The sequence below is a fragment of the Lissotriton helveticus genome, chromosome 6, assembly GCF_964261635.1.
Source record: "Lissotriton helveticus chromosome 6, aLisHel1.1, whole genome shotgun sequence".
NCBI classification, from domain to species: Eukaryota; Metazoa; Chordata; class Amphibia; order Caudata; family Salamandridae; genus Lissotriton; species Lissotriton helveticus.
Genome location: NC_136067.1, coordinates 314,910,211 through 314,936,867, shown reverse-complemented (window position 1 = coordinate 314,936,867; position 26,657 = coordinate 314,910,211). Strand labels below are relative to the sequence as shown.

Genomic DNA, 26,657 nt, shown 5'->3' with positions numbered 1-26,657 from the left:
GCCGTGAATATATCCCAGGGACCCATTAGTCCATGCACCGCTGCTATTGCCATAATCCTCTCGTCAGAACAAACCAACTTGTGAGTAGTGATAGGACTCATCAGCTGATTAAAATCGACGCCAGGAGAAACCGGCCCGCAGAGACACAAATCAATGGCCCAATCAAAATCACAGCTCAGGCAGTGAAACACAGGCTGGACACAGGTGAAGTAGGAAAATCGAAACGATAATCCATATGCCGTGCTTAAAATCGCAAGCGGCAGTGTGCCAAAATATTCAAGCATTCGGTTGCGAAACAGCGGCAGCAGAGGCTGGGCCGCTTCTTCCACATGTGGGGCATCCATATTTAAGGAAGCAGAGAACAACTAGGACGCCTGCCGCTAGTGCCAGTAAAACCGTGAATCCACCAAACAGACTCGAGAAAATGGAATGAAAGAAACTAGGGATTACTACAAATATTTTTTTAAATGAAGTCACAAGGCCGCTGCTAACTGCCTTAAAAAAATGCGCTAGCCCAGATGTCGAGGACGCGTTAAAGATAGAATGTATCATTTCGCCAAAATGCAACGGTAAATCAGTATTTAAAAGGGCCTGAACCTCGGTCCGGGTGTTAGCTATGTGAAGCACGAAAGTTTCCCGAGCCGAACTCAAGGCCACTTCTTTCTGGGACAATAGAGCCCTCAGTCTAGTCATGCCGTTGAACTCTGCCTTCAAGGTTGGTATGCGTGGCCAAATGGAAACCTCCCTATTTTCATGTGTGGGTGGGTACAGGACAATTCTGCAGCCAACGACACGTTCACTTACTGTTACCACATAAGCTACACCTTTAATTAACCCGCAACAATCTTCATTATTCAAAAGTTAATAACTTCCATTCCCTAACAAGGTAAAAGTCGGGGTAATTGCTGGTACAGGAGTGCCTTTTAAAACACAGGCCAAGTTTGGTCGGTCCTGATTGCAAGAACCGTGTAATTGTATGTGTCTACACATTAACGAATGATCTTGAGTTTCTGTACATTCCTCCCCATTTTAGATAAACTTCTTGGCCGTCCCTCAAACATCTATAAGTGAAAGGAAGGGACCATACTTCATGGAGAAAACCACTACCCAAAGGCTCATAGCGACCTATGGCAACATATTTCATACAGTTAGTAAATTTATACAAAGCAAAAGGTAATGTTAACAGTCCGTGAATAAGCCACGTTGCAGCTGAGGCTTCTGCCACAGAAAAAGGCAAGGATTCCAATTTCTCAATATGTAACATAGAAAAAGAAGCATCCCGCATAGAAAGCAAGCGTTGTTTGTCAGTCAAATTAAAGGGTGAAAAGAGAGAGGACACGTTCATGTAGCCCCATGGCACCTTGCCAGATTTAAGCGTTTGCAGGGTCCATGCAAATTGCATGATAGAACGTAATTGATTCTGACCATGGTACAAAACAGATACCTCATCATGCACAATATCCACTACAGAAGACACAATGTTATCTAAAGTGTAAATGCGTGAAGAAAGCATGTTAATACTATTGTCTACCACTGCAAGGACTTTCTCTAGATTTGCTTGATCTATAGCCCTAAGTCGTGTTGCAGCCTCAATCTGCGATGTTTTCCCTATTTCATTGTACACAGCATATATCCATCTTTTCGACCTACCACTAGCCGGGCCTTTGATGAAATCATTTAAATCTACATCATCATTTAGTTTTGCAAGATTTAACTTAACTGCAGATAATTTAGAATGCTTCAGCCAAGTTTGACATAATTTACCCACAGAGTAAGTTGTGACAGAATGCCCAGTTTCAAAACGTGAATCTGGTTTAACCTGAGCAAAGCCGTCAGACAAACCCAGAAAACGGCGCTGGCACGAATCAGCACTCTTGTGCCACACTAGCCAACCTTTAGGGTCTATAATGGATATGTTAAAAGAAGAATTCAGCAACAGGGTCTGTAATTCTCTAATCGAAAACTGATTATGATTACTCCAGCATGAATATTCCTCTAACTCGGGATAGAAGGAAAATTTAGTTTTTTAGCAGTAGCCAATCCAAAGCATGCCGTTTGTGAAATAGTAGAATTCAAAAACAAAATCTGATTTGGGATGAGACATGCACGGTGCAAAGCCTCAGCGCCTTGTACCTGCCAGTCCTTAGAACCCCAAACTGATTTTAGGTCAATTATTTCCTTCCATATTTCATAACCGCCAATAGCCAGCTGATCTAGAAAGGACTTCGAATACAATAGTTTGGTATCGGTAAGTCTAACCTTGGACATAGGCTTCTGTGTCATTTTAAAATAAAAGGACTCGGGATTAGACTGATTGAAGTCAGTAAAATATGTGTACTTCTTTAAAAAAATACTTGAACTGCCTTGTACAGGAGCCGGACAATGCTCCCATTGTGTATAATTCACAGTATTCCGTCTGGATGTCGTTTTATGTAAGAAGTGATTGCCAAAATGTTGAAAGCAAAATAAATCACCATAATTAGCAGATTCTAAATATAAATCTTCAGCATCAAAGGCAGCATAGTATTTCAAATCAGAAAATAAAGACTCTACGGCCTGAACATCCCAATCATCAGAACGTATGTTTTGTTTCACCACATCCCCCATATTAACTCTAAGCACGTTAGGGACATTAACAACTTCCGTAGGGCCATGAATTTGAAATCGAACGGCATCCCACACGATCCCATCAAGGACAGGCCAAGCAGTGATGTTAACAAATGTTAAGTCTCTTCTCAGTCTATGTGCAGAATGCGATGAGGAAAGGGGAGCCAAAGTTCCATTGAGGTGGCGAATGCATGTTCTTTCCTCGACATAGTGTCCATTTACCAACCGGAAAAAATAAAACACAAAACCAATTGACATAAAAAGATATATCGAAAAAAGCACCAGCCAGATATATGTCCAAGGGGGAATCAAAAAATGTTTTTTGAATAAGGTAGCATAAATTGCAAAACGTGAGGGTTTCTCCGAGGCAAGGGAAACAGAGTCAAATGAAAATCTGGATTCCGTGGCTAAACGTGCTTGCAGGTCAGGCATGGACAAATCAGTGGGGTAAGTATAGTCTATTTCATCATGGTTTGTTCCGGGCAAAGTATTTAAACAAGCATTTGCAATGCAATAGGTCTCGCATTAGGAAAGTGTGAGCTATTGGTATTGTAAATGACACATTTTTCTAATATGTGTTGGCTTTGAAAATATATAAATTAATAGCATTGTTATTCACAAAGCCAATAGCTTACACTTTCCTAATGCGAGTTCTATTGCCTATGGCAATGCTTTTTGGTAGCAAGCAAGGACAGTGCTGTTGTGGTGCTGAGTGATGATGTGGTTGGGCTGAGTAATGTGGTGGTGCCCCCCCCCCCCCGAGTGATGTGGTGGTGTCCCCGAGTGATGGGAGGTGGAGGGTGGAGGGTGGAGTTGGAGGGTGGAGTTGGAGTCGGAGGCTGGAGTCGGAGGGTGGAGTTGAAGTCGGAGGCTGGAGTTGAAGTTGGAGGGTGGAGTTGAAGTTGGAAGGTGGATTTGGAGTTGGAGGGTGGAGTTGGAGGGTGGAGTTGGAGGGTGGAGTTGGAGTTGCAGGGTGGAATTGCATTCAGTAAAACAAAAAATAAAAACCACGTCTAATACGAAGAAGCTTAATCAGTGGTGTGCAACGATTTCTGTACGCAGTTTATGGCAAGCACGTGGGTCTGCAAAGGGCATCGGGGAATACAACAGGACGGAAAATCCTCTTGTCCATTTAAAAAAGTGCTTGATCTGCAAGTAAAACGAAATGTAAGCCATTTACTCCTACACAACAGAAAATCTAAGTGAAGTTGTGCCCGCATTTAGAGCACTTCCAGAATGGGTGCATGGTCTTCCCTGGTCATTCACCTGTTCTTTAAATTTTAAGAAAAGTTAGCAATGTCCTATAAAAGAGCAGCTATCTAATGAAAAACTGTTGGTGAATTAAATGTTCTACATGCCTCACGCAAAGCATAAGTGGACCACTCCCGCCAATACATCTTTAGTTAGCATCCGAGGCTGGAGATGGAGGTGCTGTGTGTAAGAAATACTGTGTGCGTATATGCGTGTTGGAGCCATGTCCGATTACCGTCTAGTCCGATGCCTACGTAGGACTTCATAGCTCTCAAGTGGCACCAGGTCATGCGCAAAACCTTTAATCGGTGATACTTTTTTACCGAAAGCACGAGCATGTAGGCACACTTTAATAATGTAAACAAAACTAGGATGCAGAGGGGTTGATTAACATGGTGAAAGTATCAGTTATGGGTATCCGGGCACTTGCACAGAGCGACAGCAGAAGTGCACAGAGGGGAGTCGCTGTACTGCCGCGCACACATACACGATTAAGGGATGTGTACAGCAGTACTTTTTCCCTGGGCAGGAGAAAAGAGCTCAGAGTACCAGCGGCTGGAGAGTTGCACCGGCCGAGATGGCATCCCGCGCAGCTACCAACTGAAGAATGTGGACGACGGCACTAATTTACCTTAGAGCACCCATACTTTGGGAACTAGTGAGAATCCAAAATGCAGCTCCCAGAAGGCTGCTCAGCCTTCCAGTGAGGGTCCACGTCACACCAGATAAATTCCATTTGAAGCAACGTGCATAGCTCACTGAGCAATACACAGGAAATGACCACTCTTCCTTCAAATAAACTCCCCACCTTCAGTCAAGCCCCATCTTTGCAGTCAAGATTTGCCCTCACTATTTATACAAGTCGAAAAAGAAGAAGTGACAGGCTTCCATGATTGCAGAAGGAATTAAAACACGGCTCCCCTATAATCACAAAAATCGACCCGGAAGCTCTTGGCCGGCCGGCCAATCCGGTCGCGGCCGACCGGAAGTCCCGCCTCCCGAGGTCCGCGAGCTGCCGGCGCATGGAGCGCCCTGCCTGTCCGAATCAGCCCGGGTCCCCAGGAGGGGGCCGGGGAGAAGGAGGAGTGTGGCGTCTGTTGCGGGGCTCCTCGGACCTGAGGGAGCCCCGATTGTGAAGAGGAGACGAGACGCGCCGTGAGGCGCGGAGCGCGAGAGGAGCCCGCCGGAAGAGCGCAGTCGGTGAGTGGGGCCCAGGGCTGAAGTGAAGTGCGTGCGTGCCTGTGTGTATGCCTGGGAGGGGTGGGGGAGGGGGGGGGGGGGTGTGCGCGCGTGTGTGCGTGTGGGAATGTGTGTGCGCATGCGTGACTGTGTGATTGAGAGAGAATGCGAGGTAGGGGATAGTGTGCCTGTATGTGTGCCTGTATGTGTGTCGTATGCCTGCGTGTGCATGCGCGCGCCTGTGTGTGTGTGTGTGCGTGCATGCAGAGGGGTAGGGGCTGCCTGTGTGTGTGTGTGAGCAAGGGATTTAATTCGCGCATGCGCAGCTACCAGACGCTCGCTCCCGAGGTGAAATCTGACATCGTCAAAGCGCGCGTCTGGTAGCTGTCCACTCTCCTAAATACGGGCCACATAAGGTCTGAAGCAGACACTCTCAATGCTCACGCATTGAGAGTAGGTCTGCTCGACCTAAAAAGGACTGGAAATTGCAGGTAAATCGATGGCCACTTCAGTTTCATTATTAGAAGCAGTGGGCATAGCTGAATTTCTCACAATGGAAGGACAGGAAACAGCCGGTGTCATACTAAGAAGAATCGGCCACTCTGTGTATCTTGACATTGTCAATTGAAATAAACCTGTTTTCTTTACGACCAGGTAGTGGTGGTAAAATGACTGTTCTTGTGCCCTTCACTCCAAGGACTGGAACCGGAGCTCGATAGGACGGACCAAATTCTTTTTTGTTATCGATCTTCTCACGAACCAGTTCTCCAACTTGGGGTAGCCAGCCGACTACCGGGATCTGCAATGCAACATCCGATGCGGAGGGCAAATGTTCCTTTGCAAGACCGTCTCTGGTCTTTTGTAGATTCTGTAAAACATTGCAATGTTCATCTGCGTCAAAGGAAGTGGCGCGAACCACACAGTCTAGACCGTCAAGGTCAGGGACGTACATCTTGATGCCAAAGAGCATTTCGTATGGGGTCCGCCCACCCAGAGACCTTCTAGGGAGATTATTAAGAGCACGCTGCACGCCATAGAGGTGGGCTAGCCAGTTTCTGCCAGTGCCTATAACTCGAGCTGTCAAAGATTGCTTTAAATCACGGTTCATTCGCTCCACTACACTGTTAGAGGCGAAAGCCGGACCATGATCCGAATGGAAGGTACCACAGGCAAAAATCCCTACAAAGACACGCAAATCTCTAATGACAGTCCGTGAATCAGCGCTGCGATGGGGCCATACCCACACAAAGCGTGTGCATGTGTCAACTGCTACTAAGATGTACTTATACGCAGTATCAGATGAAAAAGGACCGCAGTGATCCAAATAAACACAACCTAGTGGTTGATTAGAAATGTACAACTGTGTCTGTGGCGGACGCGTGGCAGTTGAAGGTTTAATCTGCTGACAAATGTCACAAAGAAGTACATAATCACGCGTCTGTTTGTACAGTCCCCGCCACCAGAAGCGTTGTTGTAATTGACTTACAGTGGCCGAGACGCCCGCATGCGCAGACGCCACACCCCTCATGTGCCGCTGTAATCAAGTCAGCTCTGCGATCCGAGTTGGGAATCAAACGTTCTCCAACATCAGGAATTTTCACAAAAGGAACCTTTTCGGGACTTAAGTGGTATGTGTACTTCGAAGGGAATCCAGTAGGATGTTTACCTCCCTTCTCAGTGGCAGCAACAGCCGCCAAGATTTCACTATCAATCTTAGTTTTGGACCTAGTAACTGCTGCAACCAAGTATGAAGATACTGCTGATTTCGCCGCCTCATCAGCAAGCGAGTTACCAACAGCGTGAACCCCAATACGCTGGTGGCCAAGAGTATGAATCACATAAACGAGCGGCAACTTAACCTTAAGTTCCGCCACTCGAACCCAGATCATCTTGTGTTTTATTGTGCTACCTTTGGAATCACGAAATTCATTCTGAATCCAAAAGAACAAGTTTTCATTGTAAGACTGGACACAGTAATAAGAATCACTCACAATAAGAGTAGTAACACTAGGATCAGCGTACTCCAACGCTAGTAAGAGAGCACGAAGCTCTGCCAATTGTGCGGTGCAATCGCCCAGTGGCAACGTGTGCACTTCCCTGGAAACGAACTCATCGTTCAACATTGCACCGACCACAATGGCGCATGCGGAAACGTAGGCGTGTTTAGAGCCATGCGCAACCTGCGCCGAACCATCAGTGTATATGATGCAATGGAAGTCCTCCAAAGGTCACATAGCCAGAGGAGCAGGGTGAACGAATTCATACTGCAAGAACTCTTGCGACCGTAATGAGGCGTCAAAAATAAACGTGACATCCGTGGACGTCAAGGACGCAGCCCATTGAATCCACTGAGGGTGCAAAGCTTTTGAATTTGGTACACTGGCTTTCGTGACTGCCTCCAAATGAGGACAGGGTGTTACAACCAACATGCGTTTCCCCTGTGACAGAGCTCGTTCCTTAAGAATAGCCATCTGCACAGCTGTTAAAACCTTTTCCACAGTGGGAAACCGCATCTCAGCCGAAGTGTACAAGTGTGACTTGTAAGCAATAGGAACTGTGTCTCCTTCATTAAAAGTGAGGTACGTGAAACCCACCGTCCCTGGTATTATTCTTATCACCAGGTTGGTATGGTTGTCACGAGTCAGTAAGAACTTAGAAGCGAGCAGATCAGCCTGCAAGGACTGCAAGATGGCTGAATGCTCCGGCAGCCAGCATGATTTTGAAAAATTTGGTTGTATCAAAGCATACAAAGGCTTGATACGCTGGGCATATTCCGGAATATATGTCCTCCCGAAATTTAAAAAGCCCAGCAAAGACTGTAATTTTTTCAGTGTAGTTGGAGCGCGCAACTGTGCACATTTCTCCAAGAAGTGAGGAGCCAAACCTCTACCTTCATTGTTTAGCTCATAGCCTAAAAACAACACTGTGTGCTCAGCAATGTGCGATTTTGGAAAGTTAAATTTGTAACCCATGTCTGCAAAGTTACAAATAACAGAATTTACACGACACAGATGCTCCCAAATATCGTCGTCTGTGAGATATATGTCATCCACATACGAACAAGCATCTGGGTCGAGTGCCTCCAGAATAGAGACTATGCGTGCGGTAAATATACCAGGACTATTCTTATAGCCCATTGGGAGACGCCGGAATTGTTTTTGGACCCCAGCGCATGTAAAACTGGTCCATTGGGAGCTAAAGCTGTCCAATCTGTGGGCATAGAAACCGTTGGATATGTCAAGCGTTGTCTTAAAACGCTTACGCACGAGACTATCCACAAGGGCAGAGCCCTGAGTATTCTGTACTGCGCAGTTACGGCAATGCGAGTTCAAATGCCGGTAATCCAATACCAAACGATATGATCCGTCAGGCTTGGTCACAGTAAAAAGAGGATTATTCACCGGAGACACACACGTTTCAATAACTCCTTGATATTCTAATTGTTCAAGGATTTCCGCGACGGAAGCTTTGGCTTCACGCCGAATGGGATATTGAGGTTGAGGCTGCGGCTGAGACCGCAACGGAATTTCGTGGCAAGGGGACAATCTGTCCCAACCACATTGGTTACGGTACAGAGCCGGTGCGAGAGCCCGAGCCCACTCTTCTGCAAAATGCTGCGCATGCTCTTTCGAGATAGTGTTCGCGAAACTGGGGAGGATTACCTCCTCCCCTCGCGGCGCCGCGAGCACAAAAAGTGGGGGCCAGTCAGCCTCCGAAAGCAAAATATCATACGTAGAAGACAGATTTTCCCAAAACACCCCTTTTACGGTACGCTGTATGTCACCTTCAATTAACAGGACAATTTTATAAAGTCTTTCAGGGGGAGCAAGTCTCGTATCTGCTGTTTCTATTACAACGTAGACATCAGTCGCTGTCACCCTCAGTAGTGGACGCAGCGCCTCTCTGACTATGGTAATCTCCGCCGCGCTGTCCAGCAAGGTCAGAGCCCACGTCAGATTCCGAAGCCGCGTTCTCACTATCTGTGGCATATCGATGCGCTGTTAAGGCTGCGACTTTCTTTTTCGCAAACTGCGGTCTCTTCGGCGTAGAATCCTTCTGTTTCCAAGCGCCTTCTGTCTGGCGGGGCTGGCCACGTCCTTGTTGGCCACCACGTCCCCGTCCGCCTCCTCCTCCACCGGTCTTCGGGGCCGATGAGTCCTGAAAGGAACGAGGAGAGCGTTGATCAGAAACCTGAAATCGATCAGGTGATTTAATCATCGCGCGATCGCGCAAATCATAAACTTTCTCAGCCGGCGCAGGGACCTGTGACGCAGGATATGATTCCTGAGTCTGCTGTTGTTGCTTCCCCTGTTTCTGTTTCTGAGGCCAATTCTGTTTTTTGGACTTTGGTTGTACATCTGCCGCAGCAGATTGCACTTGTGGTTGTTTCTTCTCCTTAACCGCGAAGTACTTCAAACCCTTACTTGTGCGACCGATAGTTTTATAAGCCCCACCACAATCTTCGCCAACTGGCGGGGCTTTTCGGCATCGGGTAACGCCGCCAACGCATTAAAAACCTGGAAGTTCACAGCATCTCCCTTGATGTTGGAGAGTATGAGATCACTTACAATCTCAAAAGAACCACACAGGCGCATACCCAATTCAACCGCTGCCTCAGGACCGTGATCATCCTGAACACGTTTTATGATCGTAGGCAGTACAGCCATAGATGGGGTGCCGAAACAACTCGCATAAACAGCCGCAAAAGTTTTACCCCAACTTTCACAGTCAACGAGTTCGGGAGTGATATCCTTGGGTAAAGTAATCGTCAACATTCTATGTTTATCAGCAGGAGTAGAATTTGGAAACACGGCTTCCAGTTGGTCAAATTTCTCGGCCAGCCAAAAAGGAAAATCATCTTTATTATCAGGGCGTTGACCAAAAACCGAATTTACCATAACCGGATTGAGCCGTAAACCACCACGTTCCGTTTGAACGGCCGGACCCCCCGGGGGACCACCCGGGAGATGACGACCTATATATTGCACTAATGCACGAATCACAGCAATCGAGACAACATGTAGTCTGCGAACATCCGAAAGGGGACACGCGCCGTGATTCGGGTGCGGGGTGAAGCCACCCAAAGCAGGCCAATTTGTACCTGGAATGGAAAGTGGACCTAACCTCGCAGCGGACAAAGAGTGGGGGAGGGCGCCATCAAACCAAACGCGATGCTGCCAATGATCAATAGGTATTTCCAGTGCCCTGTACGGTGTATATTCAGCCGGTACAGGGGAGGGTGTGTAGTGGAGGAACACTTGAGAATTCGCGTCCACCTCCGGAAATGTGACCCACGAGTAAAAAAGCTCGAAAGGGTACGCCGGATCTGCACACACCACCAAAATCACAGCCATGCCCTCCAAAGGGACTTGGTAAGTTTGTAAATGGTTGCGCACCGCAATGCGACTATGCTGCGCAATGGCCACAGCCATGATTCCACCGGAAACACTGAAAAACAAAGTGAACTTTGTAGCACAACTGGGTAGTAATTCAAGGAAACCGTTTAGAAAGAATCAAGCTTGAATAAAGACCTATTTGAAAAAACAGGTAGGTTTCACCGACACCACCGTTTTCCGGAAACGACAGTGAAGGGGTTAAGGTTTGAATGATATACTACTCGAGTGCCATGATATACGACCACCAACGTACGGGCGCCATGTAGCAGGGTTTCTGTTCTCCCACAGAACTGTGCACAGAGGATTGGAACCTCAGCGAATTAGGGTGACCCAAAACTCACCTTAGTACCCAACAAACCCCTTACCGAGAAAGCTACAGTGTCTCATTGGTCATAACCAACCCCCAATGTTTAGACAAACCAGAACATGAACTCACCAACCTCAGGTTACGTGGAACACATGAGCACTCTTTCGTTATACAATCATTACAAACCAGAACATGGAGTAAAGAAGAACTCGTGAGCATTTGAAATGTTTATTTACTAATGCCGTCTTCTCAGGCGCAGTATCTTAGATAATACAAGTAAACATATTATCAGCAACAAAGCTACAAGAATAGTTACTAGTCCATAGAAAGCGAATGGTGACAGCATGTTACCATGCTGTAAATCAATAAGGGTTAACAACACTTATTTCTCACCCTCCCTAACTCGCATATTATATTAATAGCTAAGAAGGTCTCTTTGGGTTGTATTAGTGCGGGCCCATACCTCAGGATCCTAGAATGAAGAGATCACATCAGCATACACCAGCTCTCTCTGCATGCGAACAGCATCAAGTGTGTTTTTGCCTCAAGCAAAGCAATATAAAAACCCGCCTCAAGCCAAAAGTTGGCAGAAGCTGCACTTATGTTATGTCTATGAAGGCGCGAAGATCAGACCTCATAACAATTCTGTATCGTGTTGTTCCTGAAGCTTCAGCACTCTCTGTACAGACATAGTTTATTAAGCAAAGCCGATATCAGAGTAATAACATATTATTCTCATGTAAACCACAACGAACTACTAGGTTGAAAGCTAAATCAACAATTAAGTGTCGTGTGCAGAAGCAGCAAAAGGAAAAATGGCGTTTAAACATTTAATGAGCCTATGCTAAATTAACACATTATAAAGATATACAGTAGCTATATGACAGTTCCTGGAGTAAAACTCTTTGTGCTGACATAATCCAATCAATTTTATTTACCACGGTCATGGACATGAAAACTCTAAATTAATTAAAATCTATTGAAAAAAAGATTGTATGACAGAAGGGACAGAGGCAACAGGGTAGCACAGAGAGTAATCTTGCGGATTCTAGGGTGTTGGTGCAGGTATGGCAGCATATTAATGTTGTTATTTTTATGTTGTTAGTACACAGACACATTATGGAAGCATTTAAAAAGGTAAGGCTAACCAAAGCGTACACAGTCAGAAGTATAAGACAGAGTGTCACAATTATTGTTAATGAAGCCCGTAGCTCCAGTCTGAGACCCACAAAGTAATAAAAGTTAAAAGACTTTATAGCAGCTGTCAGACTATGTTTGTTGAACCTTTGCAAATGTGCACTGTAAACACAAATTCTTTCTTATTCAGTTGAATCTTCAACAACTAACCTAGGGGTCCAACAGGTTTTTTGGTGAACCGTCCATGTCTGTATTCCTCCTCAATTGCTGCAAGCAGGGCTGGCATGTGTTCACCAAATCGTCTTAGTTTGTCCGTTTTGCTTTCCTTCAGGCCTTTGAGCTGCCTTTTCTGCTTGTCCAAAGTTCCTCGAACATCGTGCTCTTCTCTCCTGAAAAAAGTCAAGTCAATTTGAAAGCTTTTCAATATTAAGATGTAAACAGTCAATGGGAGTTTTAGAGGCAATTTATTTCAGAATTCTATGCCCAAAAGTAGAAAGTCTGAGTGGCTTTATACACTACAAGAGGTATTGAAGATGATCTATTGAAAGTAATCAAAGTATTTTAGGACTGTGCATGATGAAGGGGCTTATGTGGTTCACAAAAACAGCAAACAAATTAGAGATGGATCATTCGTTCAAGAATACTGGTCTATTCTTTTATTAAAAAAACTCATACTTACTTTGAACAAGAAAAAGGTATGTATCTGTAGTCTTATTTCTACATCTCTTCCTTGATAGTCAATGCTTGAATAATTCCCCGCTGTGCGCACAGACTATGGAGCACCATTCTATTGATATTTTCTTTTAAGGAAATAACACTGCAAATTGTCTCTTTCCACAAGTCAATGTATAATTGTATACAACGTAAGTCTATCTGAGTTAACATGTTTCTCTTTAATGTCCATAATGTTGCCTTAAAATGTCTAGTTACAGTTGAACTGCAGACTCTTACATGCAAATCCCTCAAAGGATTGTGTACACGAAGGCAAGAATTCGGCCTTAAAAGTTTACATTGAGATTGGAGAAAAAAAGAGTCTCCTCTTCCTACAATACATTGTACTGGCAATTGACTCCCACCTCTTTTTTTTTTTTAAACGGATGAGAGTAAAGGGTATATAAATAAAAAGCATTAGTCCAACGTAATTAGCCAGAGAGAGACGGACAAGCCGTTTATGACTTCAATGAATATTCCTAGGATGCAGATTCAGGACTACAAGTACATTACGGTTTCTTATGCATTGTGGGATCTTCACTGATGGTCCTTAAAGCCTGAATAGAGTAGCAAGCTATCCATTAGCATTAAATGCAGATGTAAGCCAGAAAGAGGAGATAAATTCCTTAGAAATCCAATGTATAGACGAGGACTTTACTTAAAAAGATTTGAGGTGACCAAGATGGCGGGCTGAGAGGACGCACCGTCTGTGAGTTCCCGTAATCCTGGGCCCTTGAACCGCTGAACATCGCTGATCTCCCCCCCAACTGCACGGAGATCGGCGCCAGAAACGAAAGAGCACACAGAGACGCTGCTCAGAGCTCCGTGCAGCCCTGTGGTTACAGCGGCGGGGCTCCGGAGTGAACCCGGAGCAGGAGACGGCCGGGGAGCCGGTCGAGCGCTGGAGAAGTCGGGATTGCGGACCAACGGAGCCGCGAGGGGACGGACTCGTCGGCACGCAGACAGCCTGGAGGAGGCGGACGGCCCCCGCACAGGTCCCCAGCGAGATCCGGTGGCGGGGACGCAAGCGGTGCGCGTGGTGCCCGGGGCTGAGTCCATCGGGTGAGGAGCCGGTGAGGGGTCGCTACGCCAGGCCGGGGACCGGGCCTACCGTTAGGCCTGAGGCTGCACGCTATCCCCCTGTCCCCATAAGCGGACTAATTCCGGAAAAATTAATTCCCGAGAGTTACTGTTTGATTCAGTAGTTCGAGAGATCATCCATGATCCAAGTTGAAGTTGGTAGGCAATAGTGGTGCTCGTTTTGGTTTCTAGTGATTGATTGTGAGGCTTGTCCTTATTGCCGGTGAGCCCAGACCCAGTTTTGGTAATGGCCCATAAGCTGACCAGCGCAGGAGGAGAGAGCGAGTGGGCGACCTTTTTGGGGGAACCCGCGCACAGCGCTGACTGCCGGGGCATAGCTGCCGGCCATCACACCGGACCGGGTCTAAAGCGGCTGTGTGCACGGAGCCCGGAGGCTGAAGCTACGGATCGGCGTAGGATCGCTACGCGAGTCCGAGGTCGCGGCCGGAAGCGGGCCTTTGGCTGCACGTCATCCCCATGATCCACCAACACTCAGCGCCGGGGGTGGGGACGCTCCTAACGACCCCTCAGACGCCACAGGAAGGCCCTGGGCCTAAAATCGCAGGGCCCAGTGACAGTAGAGAACGGCGGCGACCTGGAGGGGGGCCGGCCTGTAGCGCAACTCGCTTCCTGACCGAGGGGGTGCAGCTCTGCCACGGTCCCGGCTGGCTGGGGCGAGACTCCGTCTCCCGCGGGTGCGGCGCTGTCGGAGTGACGGGGGGGCTGCGCGGCCAGACTGAAGGAACATTTAGCTGGCTGACCGCGCCTCGTTCGACCCGCCCCGCGGTTGTGGCGAGCCTTGACCGCCGGCGCCGCGCAGCCTTACCCCTCGACTCGGTGCACTATTACTGCGACCAACACTGGAGGTGGACCGCGATTGCCCCCCCTCGGGTCGGGGCTCTTGGTGACCTGGGGGCCCGAGGGAAGGAGTGAGAACTGGCAGTTACACCCGTTGGAGTGACATAGGACCCAGGTCGCGCAAGGGGTTTCACCCCCTGGAACAGTACCAAGCCGCACAGCTCCTGCCGGGGTGCCACATCACTTGGCGCGCCTCCCCGCATTCACGATGTCCAGTAACAGAGGGAGTAAGAAAGGAGACCGCACATTGCCGGAAATGCTGGGTAGGGGTACCCCGAGACAAGATAAAAGTCAGCAAGCCCCGGGCCCCTCGAACAGTTCCCGAGGAGCGGAAGGAGGGGAACCTCCGGTAACCAGGTCTTTCTTGGAGTCGCTGTTCAGCTCCCTCAGGGATGATTTCCAAACACTAAAGCAGGAGGTGGCCGGAGAGGTCCGAGAGGTGCGAAGAGAGGTTGACTCCCTTGGCGAAAGAGTGGCTACTGTGGAGGGCGCCGGCCACTCTCGAGACGAAGAGATCGCGCAACTACAGCAAGAGTTGTTACGACTCAGGGATCAGCAGCTTGACCTGCAAGCCCATAATGAGGATCTCGAGAATAGGTCTCGGCGCAATAACATTCGAGTCCGGGGAATTCCTTCTAAAGAGGAGGGCGACGACGTCGCTGCATACCTGAGGGACCTGTTTAGGGAGATACTTGGCGAACCTGGGGACTGCCCTATCAGAATTGACAGGGCGCACAGAGTGGGCCTGCCGCGCCGGACCTCGGCGCCGCACCCTGATATCTTGGCCTTCCTACCTGACTTCCCTTTGAAAGAACGGATTCTTCGTGAAGCACGGAAGCAGCAGTCCCTGCGTTTTCGGGGACACCAGGTGGCCCTTTTTCAGGATTTATCGGCAATTACGCTGCAAAAACGCAAAGCATTCAAAATAGCTACGGATTTCCTGCGGGAACACGACACGCAGTACTCCTGGGGCCATCCTTTCCGGCTCATCTTTCGATGGAACGGGACTCTGCACCAACTCCGGTCCCTTCAGGACACCTGTGGAGTGCTGGGGATCACCGCGACAGATGAGGATGCACCTACACCTCGCCGTCGGCGCGGCACTAGAGATGGCTGGCAGATGCTCCAGGGACGGCGATCTCCATCTACGCCCATGCGACCAGACTCGCCCACCATCCGGGCGGAAATGGACAGTGCAGTGCGGGAGGTAAGGTGGCCCTAACGGCCTGAGTGCACTCCGGGGGGAGATCGACATGGCTTCTTCATCACTGCAGGTTCGAGGGTGCGGGGGAGGGGGGGAAGTGGGGGGGGGGGTGTTGTGGCTGGACGTCCACCTGAATAACCTTCCACAGACTTGTCCACTAGGGACCGGACTTGGAAAATGGAGTTTTTGAGCAGTTGACTGAAGGGGAGGTGGGGGAGGGGGGTAGTTGGGGAAGTTTCGGTTTTGGAGGGGAAGGAGGATGGGTTGAGGGAGGGGGAAGGGGGAAGGTGGGAGGGGGAGAGGGGGGAAGGGAGGTTGGTTGTTTGCATGGAGGGACTGTTGGGAGAGAGAGGAGAGAGGGGACGGAGGTGGGGAGGGAAGGGCAGTTGGAGAGAAGTTCAAGGGGAGTTGGGGGGGCAAGGACGAGTACCGTACTATACCTTTGATGCATTCGCTCTGACCTTACACTACTCCTACACATTACTTGCACTGGAACCGCCCCTCCCGGGCCGTGACTCACTGATTGGGCTATACTTTTACCCACATCGATGACAGCCCTTAAGGTCGTTACTCTTAATGTGAAAGGGCTGAATAACCCTGTCAAAAGAAGGGCAGTGCTGTCCCTACTAGAAAACACACAAGCTGATATTTGTCTTTTGCAGGAGACCCACCTTCTGGCCCGAGATTGCCAAAGGATGCGGTCTCATGAATTTCCAACGCAATTTTTCTCCTCCAACACTACCAAGACGGCGGGGGTAGCGATCCTAGTGTCCAGAACATTTAAAGGAGAGGTCCTACATAAATTTGCAGAACAGAAAGGGAGGCTCCTAGCATATAGGGTCAAGTCCGGAGTTTACCATTGGGTCGATATACAGCCCCAACGAACATCAGGAACAATTCCTTCACTCGGCCTTGGTGGACATCACGGCCACCCCAGATAGGCACATAATCATAGGGGGGACCTGAATATGGTCTTCGACTCGTCTTTGGATAGATCGGCGCAAAGGCACCCGCAGACGGGGGAGATCTCACAGATAGGCAGGACACAGTTGGACGAACTAGATCTCCACGATCTTTGGCGCCACTTCCATCCTACCGCCCGGTTCTACTCCTATTACTCACACGCACATAAGACCTACGCAAGACTGGACCTCCTTCTGGTCACAGGACCGGTCTGTGACCTGGCCATAGCCTCGGAAATAGGGGTTCTCTCACTATCGGACCACGCCCCCGTCGCTGGCAGTTTCCGGCTACCACCGATGTCTCCCTCACGCGGGGTGTGGCGCCTCAGGGACACTCTTCTGCATAAGAAGGCGGTGGTGAAGCACATACAGGACGCAATTCGCGATTGCCGAACGCACAATGATAATGCTGACACCACTCGGGCGACACAGTGGGCAGCACTGAAGGCGGTGCTCCAAGGAGAATTCATTGCCATCTCCTCGGCGGAGAATAGAGCGCGGCAGCAAAAGCGGGACGAACTCACCCGTAAGGTGCGTGAGCTGGAACAGGTACATCAGAGAACGGGGGCCCCCAGAGTCTGGAAGCAACTTAAGGCAGCGAGGAAGCTCCTGTCAGCGTTAGACATGGACAGGGCGGAATACGCTGCGTTACGCTTGAAACACGTGTACTACACGTGCGGCGATAAGTGTGGCCGTCTACTGGCGAACAAGCTCCGGGTGGCGCATCAACGACACTTGGTGAAGGAGCTATCGGTCTCCGCTGGGGTGACAGCCACGGAGGATAGCCAGATAGCGGAGGGCTTCCGTCGGTTCTACGCCGATCTGTACGCGAGCGAGCCCCCATCGGCGGAGGCAGAGTACCTGGACTCGGTTGACCTTCCCTCCCTCACCGCGGGACAGGCGGAACATCTGGAACGAGACATTCGAGTTGAGGAGGTGATTATAGCCATCTCCAGGCTCAAACACGGGAAGGCTCCAGGCCCGGACTGTTACACGTCCCTTTTTTATAAAACGTTTTGCCCCGCGCTGGCGCCTATCCTTATACGCCTCTTTAATTCATTCTGCGCCCCTGGAGCTATCCCTCCGGATCTACTCCAAGCAACGGTGTCGGTCATCCCCAAACCAGGGAAGGACCGGACCCAATGCAGCTCGTACAGGCCGATCTCTCTTTTAAACATCGACCTCAAATTGTACACTGGGATCCTGGCGGCCCGCCTGGCACCTCATCTGCCGGGGCTGGTGGATCCGGACCAGGATGGGTTTGTCCCCGGGAGGCAAACGGTGGACAATACCAAGAGAGTGGTTCATATTCTGGAGAAGGCCTCCCGGATCCCCGGGGAGAGGATGCTGCAAGCTGTCGACGCGGTGAAGGCCTTCGACCGGGTACATTGGCCTTACTTGGAGAGGGTTCTATCGAAGGTAGACATAGGAGAGAAATTTCGCACCCTAGTATTCAACTGCTACAGATTTCCGTCTGCGGTGGTACGGGTGAATGGCTATAGCTCTCAGATTTGCGATAGAGCTGGGCACCAGACAAGGGTGCCCATTGTCCCCGCTGCTCTTCGCTCTCTATATGGAGCCCCTTGCCCAAAGGATACGCCAAAATCCCAATGCGACTGGCATACGGATGGGGAGGTATACGCACACCATTAGCCTCTACGCAGACATTATATTAACGCTGGCTGATCCAAGGAGGGCACTCCCTGCTTGTATCGCTGAGCTAGAGGATTTCGCCGCTGTCGCAGGCTTCAAGATGAATATGGGGAAATCGGCGGCCCTTGACGTTTCGTTGACTGCTGCCACAAGAACCGATTTGCAGGACCTCTTCCCCATGCACTAGTCTAAAGACCTGGTGCCATACCTGGACATACTATTGGCACCCACCCTACCCGCTATGGTGACCGCCAACTACGCGGCCTTAGGAAGAAAAATTAAAGAGGAGCTGGGCCTGTGGAGCAGGGGAACGCTGTCTTGGCTGAGCAGAATAGCCGCAGTGAAGATGACTCTCCTGCCGCAGGTGCTATACCTATTCCGGGCTCTGCCGCTCCAACCCCCGAAAGGATGGATCCAGCAGACTCAAGCGGACCTTGCACGCTTCATCTGGCAGGGCCGCAAGCCCAGACTCAAGAGAGCCTTATCCACACTGGCCCATGAGGCTGGTGAACTGGGCATACCAGACCTACGCAAGTATTTCCAAGCGGTACAACTACGATATCTCGTGGAGTGGAACAAGTGGGAGTCAGATAAGCACTGGCTTTTTCAGGACCAGGCGGTCGCGGGCCGGACCTTGCAGGAAGTGCCCTTCATGCGCAGGGCTCATCGTCCCTCCAACCTGTATGCGTCCTTCGTCACGCGAGTCCCGATGCGAGTGTGGGACGCTACTAAAGTTGCGCATGATCTCACTACCTTCCCCTCGCCGTTCACGCCATTGGTTGGGAACCCAGATTTTCATCCCGGGATGGAGCCCGGGGCTTTCGCGCACTGGCGGAATGCAGGATGCAGTGCGCTGTTCCACGTGTACACCCCGGACGGCGTCATCCCGTTTCAAGATTTCAGGCGAGAATACCAACTGCCTGAGACGGAAAGGATGTGGTATATGCAAGTGCGTCATTGGGCGCTCCAGCCGCAGGTGCGCGAATCGGTGGACAGAAGGCTCCAGCCTTATGAGAAGTGGCTCGTCACACGCACCTCAGACTCAAAACTTATCTTGGATCTATATAAGTTCCTGCAGCCTTCCTCCTCTCATATGTATAACCCGGGACGGGAACGCTGGGAACGAGAACTGGGGAGGGCCCTAAGTCACACAGAATGGGACCACATTTCCTACCGGGCACGACACTCCGCGTACCACACCGGACTCACGGAAACGTTCACGAAGGTATCCACATATTGGTATTATACACCGGAGAGACTGCATGAAATGAACTGTAACATTGAGAACACTTGTTGGCGGGATTGTGGGCAGATAGGCACACTTACATATGTTTTATGGGACTGCCCCCTGCTGGTCTATTGGAAAGAAGTCTTGGACGAGATTGACTCACGCTTTGACATTGAACTGCCTCGCTTCTCCGCATATGTCCTGTTGGGCTTGCCCAACGGGCTGATGTACCCTCTGAAATCTCGCAGGGGTAGGCAGATTGCGATTGCACTGGGCTCTGCTGTCCAAAACATACTCATTCACTGGCGCACCACCACACTCCCCTCCACTGCGGGTTGGCTGCACAGGTTGTGGCATGTCCTGGGGATGGAGAAGTTGTCGCTCATGGTGGCGGGAGAGGTGGAGCAGTTTAATGACCTGGGGCAGCCGTTTCACTCCCTACTTGTAACGGAATTTAAAGAACTTACATGCCCCCGATATCTCCGATTGTTGAGATTAACATCACCGGCGGATCCAGCTAACCAATGAGTCTAGAGTTGCGGTCAGATGGGAGGGGAGGGCGAACTGAGGGAGGTGACACGGGAGGGCGAATTAAGCACTGTACGGGGAGAGGGCGGGAGGGGGCTCGAGGGGATGGGAAGGGAGGGGGGAGTTTGAAAAGGGGTTGTTTGTTCTTGAAGTTGTTGTTGCTGCATAGGCACCAGGCACCACACTCAGATGGACACTACGATAGCAGAGCCTTTGCGCACTGGTTGCGCTCCTGTATAGTTGTACCATGGCACTGATTCTTTGAGACAACTGTTTCCATTTCTTTTTTGTAATGTCTTTATTAATGAAATACTTTAAACGTAAAAAGATTTCTGAGCATTTCTTGTCCACTTTTAACTTCTATTTGAATATCTACACATAGTAGTGTCTAGTGAAGGCATGTACAGATTTCCATGTAGCATGTGGTTGCAGCATTTCTTTTGATGCTATTAATCAGGCAGTAGATTGTTTGGTACAAAGCAAACCTTGCTAATGTGCCCATAGTTCCCAAATAATTGTTTTGTTAACATCCTTGGGTTTTATCTGGTGGAAAACTCTTCTTTAGACCTTCCAGAAAGATGTCAATCACCGGGATCATAAAGAAGAACAAATGCTGCAGAATTTTTCCATAAACTGTTATGGCAGACACATGAGCATTTATTGATGAAAAATGTAATTTTGATTTGGCTAGATGCAATAAGGAAGTGTTGTGAAGCATTTTATAATCAAGCGTAATTTACCGATTCATGCCCTTATATAGCTACTAGCAGCCCGTCCCAACGTTGTCCGGGTATGAAATAGAATGTGTGTATTCAGATACGGTCATTCGCGTGTTCCCCCGCTTGAGGCCCAGCTGCAGCCCTGGTTGATGTTAGCAGGCGCGTGTCCCCCCGCTTGAGGCCCAGCTGCAGCCCTGGTTCATGTTAGAAGGCGCATGTAATTAGTGTAGTGATCCGCCGCCTGAGCCCGGCTACAGCCCTGGCTGATGTTAGCAGGCGCGTGTAATTTGGTTTAATGTGATAGTTCAGTAACAGCGCGCATGAGAGGCTGCAGTAATTGTCCCCGCAGACATGCTGTCGCGTGTGCCCCCGCTTGAGGGCCAGCGGCGATCGTCTAACAATTAGAATTGAGTGAGTCTTGAATGATTGTTTCCCGCTGTTCTTATTTTTTTATGACCCACACCGACGCTCTTCGACCCGAGTGCTTTTTAGACGCACCCAGGCCAAGGCGCACACTGCGTTCGGCCCTTTCAGACGCACCCAGGCCAAGGCGCACACTGCATTCGGCACCCCCAGTATGTGTGAGACAACGGGCAGTCCCCCAAGGGAGTCTTGCGAATGGTTACTTACCACGCTTTGAGGTGAACGCCTTTGTGACGCCCCCAGCACACGGCCACAGCAGACGATCTGATTAATGTACGACCCAGATGGCATGACGTGCGGAACATAGCACACGCCCCCAGCGTTTGTCATGCCCACAGCGTGCCCCTTGATGCGGCGCAATTGCGTAATTGGCGCTTCACATGGCATGAAGGGCGGACACACGCCCACAGCGCGGACACACGCCCACAGCGCGGACACACGCCCACAGCATTGTCACGGCCCCAGCGTGCCCCTTGATGCGGCGCAATTACGACTCACATGGCATGAAGGGCGGAACGTACCACACGCCCACAGCAGAACGTAGACACGCCCACAAGGGACTACTTTGCATAGTTCTTTTACCTTTTAAATGTATATGGTGGCCGTCTGCACCGCCTATGTCCTTCTGCTGCAACTACCCTTTCCAACGCTGTATTGGGTGTTGTGATTGGTGCTGTGGTTACTGAGATTACCCGCCTCAAAGGTTTGGGCTCTCTCTTTATAATATTAGTATGGATAATTCACATTGCCCTTATATAGGCATAGAATTCATACCCATATTTAGACATAACCCATCCAGTCCAAATACAGGTATGGCTACTTCCACTAGTTCCAAAAAGCCACAACGATTTCTTGGAAAACTCGGCTTCAGCAGTCAGGGACATCCCCTTACTATAATATTTATTTGTCCTAGAAATCATGGCGTTTTCAAAGAACTACCATTTCCTTGGGGTTCTTTGGTGACGTTATTATGTCCGACTTTACGTCAAACAAGGCACCTTCAAGGTATAAATATGCCTACACTTGCCCTAGCAAACACACGGTGGTTCAGAGCAGCTCTATCTACTTGCCCGACGCAGCTCGCTACAGCAAGTGCCGAAGGAATCAGACCCTCCAGCTGACGCACTGACAGAGAAGCTGTCCTTTCTCTCGCTGAGAATCCAGCGCCAGTGTTGCCAAGCTCCCCTCGCAGGGTGTTAGGGAAATCGAGCCTCGAGACAGAGATACCAGACCTCCTTCATTCTAAAAACCAAGGTATGGAGCTGATTAGACCCTTAGAGAAATCTTGGTTAGATTCTTGGCAAAAACAGACTAAACCAGTGGTTCCCAATCTGTGCGCCGCGGACCTTGGTGCGCCCTACAGACTAGCGAGGGGCGCCGCGCTCCGAAGGTTTCAGAATTACGATTTCAGCCATAAATTGCCAGTAACATCACAGAAATGTGAGCTATTTGTTAAAAGCATAAAACGTTTTATCCACCAGGTGGCAGCAGAGCGCATAACTGAATACTTTGACTTTCTCAAAGTCTTCGCCAAAGAAAGGTGTATTGATCAACTGAATCTGTGAGAAAACGAAGTGCTGTTTTCCCTCCATATCGCTTTAGTTTTGCAAGTAACTTGAAATGTCCTGCGTTCCACAGTTGTCAGCAGTCGCCTGCAACCCCTGGCCAGACTAAAGAAAAATGGGGACAGGATATGAGGTCATAGAGGGTGCTGAGAGGGAAGATGATGTTAATATCCCAGAGAGCTGAGCTGCTTCCCGTCGATCCATTCTGCATCTAGGACACTACACCAGAGGCAGACTGTTCAGGATGGGCAGGTGAACAGCGAGAGGTGCTTAAGGGGCTGTGAACACCAGGGAGAGCTAGAACACACATTATGGAGTGTCTGCAATTACAGCTCCTGGTTAGGATTTCAGTGAGAGAATGAGAGAGGCTGTAAGAAAGGTATAGTGCACCATACAGAGGAGACAAAGAGCTTGCAAGGGACTAAGATCAGAGGTACCAAGTCTCACCTCTGAGAAAGGACAATGGTAGCAAGTCCCCGGTAGAAAAGAACACCCTCCTCGACAGGGCTTTAAGTGGGCCGGGTTCTCACCGGAGCTCAGTTTTTTAAAGGGGGCCTCAAAACCGGTCTGCATCAGGCTCAGTTTAGTGCCCTGGCACAGGCGGTCCTTTTTTTTCCGGATTGCAGTGACAGCAGGTACATCGGCACATCGATGTGCGTGCGTGTGGTGAGCGTTGTAGAGGAAGGGAAATCCTTTAAAGCATATTATTTATTAACCGGTATTGTTATTTGTAAGTGGTGTTTACATATGGTTTCTTGTGTTATTGAGAGCGTGTTCTCCTGTTCTTGATTCTGGAGTGTTAGGAGGCTGTAGGCTGGAACGGACAGTTGGTGGAGCTGGTTGCTTTAGAAGGCATGTTCAGTTTGGCGTCCCTACCTGTTTAAATGTTTAAATGCTTGAATTCAATATTACCTCATTTGTGTGGCTTAATTTCTTCCAACACCCACACAATGTTTGTGGTGACCTGTGGCGCATATTTGGCTTCCTAAAGTAAATTAAGTAATTTTTCTTCTTATAAAAGAATTGACATTTATTGTGTATGATAAATGTCCCAACTGAACTAGGTGTTTCATCCCATTCTACACTACAGGAGCACCCCATGACTGTTAGGCATGTCATGGGGTACATGACCCAACTTTATCCCAATTATTTTCATGAGAAAAGTGTAAGTACTCCCGAGGCCATCCACCCGCAAATAAATTTAGCATCATAGGGAGCCACGACCAACGGCCAATAAGCCAAGGAAGCCATGGATTGAAAAAGTTTGGGAACCACTGGACTAAACCTATGCAACACCTCACTTACTTCTTCCCTCGTACTAGACTTAGGTTAGGTACATTTGGGGTAGGCGTATTTTAGAAGCACCAGTTGAGTACTTTTAGCCTTTGTTATTTATATATGTATTTATCTATGGTCAAGGAACCATACAATGCTTTTACAGTATTATTTTATAATACTCTTCTTACTGTACGCATTATACTTTGCAACCAGTATTACGATTGTAGCAGTTCACTTTACTTGCATGAGAAAGAAGACTGTTCAATAAACCCTTTTATTGAAAACGGCCGTCTCCCTATTTCTCTGCACCTCTGATGAAACGAAGCATGCACGATTGACTGAGTAAAATATCTATCTATTGTTTCCATGACTCTGAAGATCAGTTTTATTCTTGGAGAAACAAAGTTGTCATGTTTATGCGGTTGTCAGAAACTAATCCCTTCTTGTGAATTCGAGAAAGTTTCTAGTGACCTCTGAGCAAGCTGGCACTCACAATTAAGTCTAATGTATTCGATAGAGACCTAGGCGAGATAGAGACCTAGTCGACCTAAGTCCTACGTCAAATCTATAGGATATATTATTCCAATGCGCAGAGCCTATTGGGAATATAGGAACTACACTAAATGGCACCCAACGTTTGGTAAGGCACTAATTTAGTGCTAGATACTAGAGTAACTCAGTCGTGCTTTTCACAGAGACCCTTTTTCCCGTAAAATACTCAATAGACGTCTGGAATGGGTAAAAGAATAAAATATCTGCCATAACTGAGTAGGACGAAAATCCTATGTATTCTTTTTTGGTTTGATTCAACGTTGAAGGATACAGTGTTCCAAAATATTGTGCACCTTATCTTTGTTTCCTTGAAACTTGCTCTGCAAACTTTCGGTCAACAAAATGAGTGACCCTGAGAACGGTGGAGCTGCAGCTGCAGCCCGACCAGGTTTAGACGTTACAGGTTTCCAACAAAATGAGCCGGATGCTATATTCATCCCGGAAAACCTAAGGAAAACCATCACTATAAAGCTTATAAAAAATGACCTATCATCAAGAGGTGGTAGGGTAATTTTTGTCATAGAGGCACACGAATATCGGCAGACAGAGGTATTCTATTCATGGATAGTCTTCCTTGAAGCAAATTCAGTATCGCACGCGTTTCACTTCTACAAAGTAGAGGATATTCCAACGGAATACGTTCCTTTTGAGGACATTGAAATTCCACTAACTTACCAAGAGCATCAGCTCTGATTTAAAGGCGCCCTAAAACATCAAAATCGCATTACCAGGCTCGGTCCTATAGGTAGACCAGGAGCAACATGGCCGGTACTAGCCAGCTACACACCACATTGTGACATTGAAGAAATGACAAGTGAGGAACTATTAGTTCAACTAAAACAACTAATTAAAATACATAAACAATTGGTTCAATATGTCATGCAGACTCTAACAGTCCAACCTCCTGTAAGGATTCCACAACAAACCCCTCACCAGGGGAACACAAATAAAATGACACCACAGACTATACAATCAGTCATTGGCAAAAAGGGAACAAATTCCATTCTGGATAGCTAAAAAATTACTCAAATCGAGGCAGTATTTCCTGACAGTACACCTTATGAGAAACACAGAATGTTAATCTGTTTACCAATGGGGATCGCACCACACCTGGAGGACTGCGACACTTGGAGTAGAGTCTTTGCTGCAATCTACACAAAAACACATGGTGTTCCGTCTGTGGCGGTGATACCAGACGTCCTGAAACAGATTCAAAATGAATACGTGACAGAGCCTGCTTTAAATCTGGGTATGAAATTACTGAAATATTTTAAACAGGTTTCAGCTATAATATTAGCTAATAATTGAAAGTGAAGCAGCATCCGTGGCGACCCGCCAAAAAATAAGGGAAATTGATATAACTGAGCAACCATATTAACTGTCCAGAATAATTGAAAAATCCTATGTAGAACTAGGAAGAGATAGTGTGGGTGGGAAACCAGTAAAGCCCCAACTAACAGAAAATCCTGAAAAGGTCTTTATTAAAAACACTCTCACTACTCCTAAAAAGAAGTGGGAAAATACTGAACAGACTTCTAATGAGAAGCGCTATCAGTCCCGAGGAAGGTCTCCTCAAAAGGAGCTCTCTGAAAAGAGGTATAACCTCAGGAATAGGGATAATTTGAGAAAACCTGATAGATATCAAGATACTGATACACGTTCCTCTCGTACCTTTCAGACTTCCTCACAGAAAATATAAAGAGGAGGGTGGTCAGAACACGCGTGAAGTCCAAAGATGATCAACACTTTACAAAAAAAAAGAAAACCCAATTCACCAAAAAGAAGGTAGCAGGTCTAAAAATCAGACATGCCGAGGATCTTGAGGACACAACTCAAGAACGGGGAGTGGGCCCAGACAATGCTGGACAGTGCAGCAGAGGTCACCATAGCTCGCAAGATCTTGAAGGATCATCTGGAGACAGTGGACTTGAAGGAGTACATTCAAGTTGAAACAGCTGATACCAGGGTTAGTGTACCCCATAAGTTATATGAAGTAACACTCCGGACGGAGGGGGACAT

General features: G+C 48.4%; 1 protein-coding gene across 2 annotated transcripts in view; it reads right to left on the bottom strand.

Moving 5' to 3' along the window:
* SMC6 (structural maintenance of chromosomes 6) overlaps window positions 1–26,657 on the bottom strand; it is a 1,026,872-nt gene that overhangs the window by 598,255 nt on the left and 401,960 nt on the right. For both annotated transcript variants that reach the window (XM_078647759.1, XM_078647758.1), the window contains exon 14: window positions 12,088–12,266. In XM_078647759.1, coding sequence (XP_078503885.1) covers window positions 12,088–12,266 — 179 coding nt within the window. The remainder of the gene's footprint in view (window positions 1–12,087; window positions 12,267–26,657) is intronic.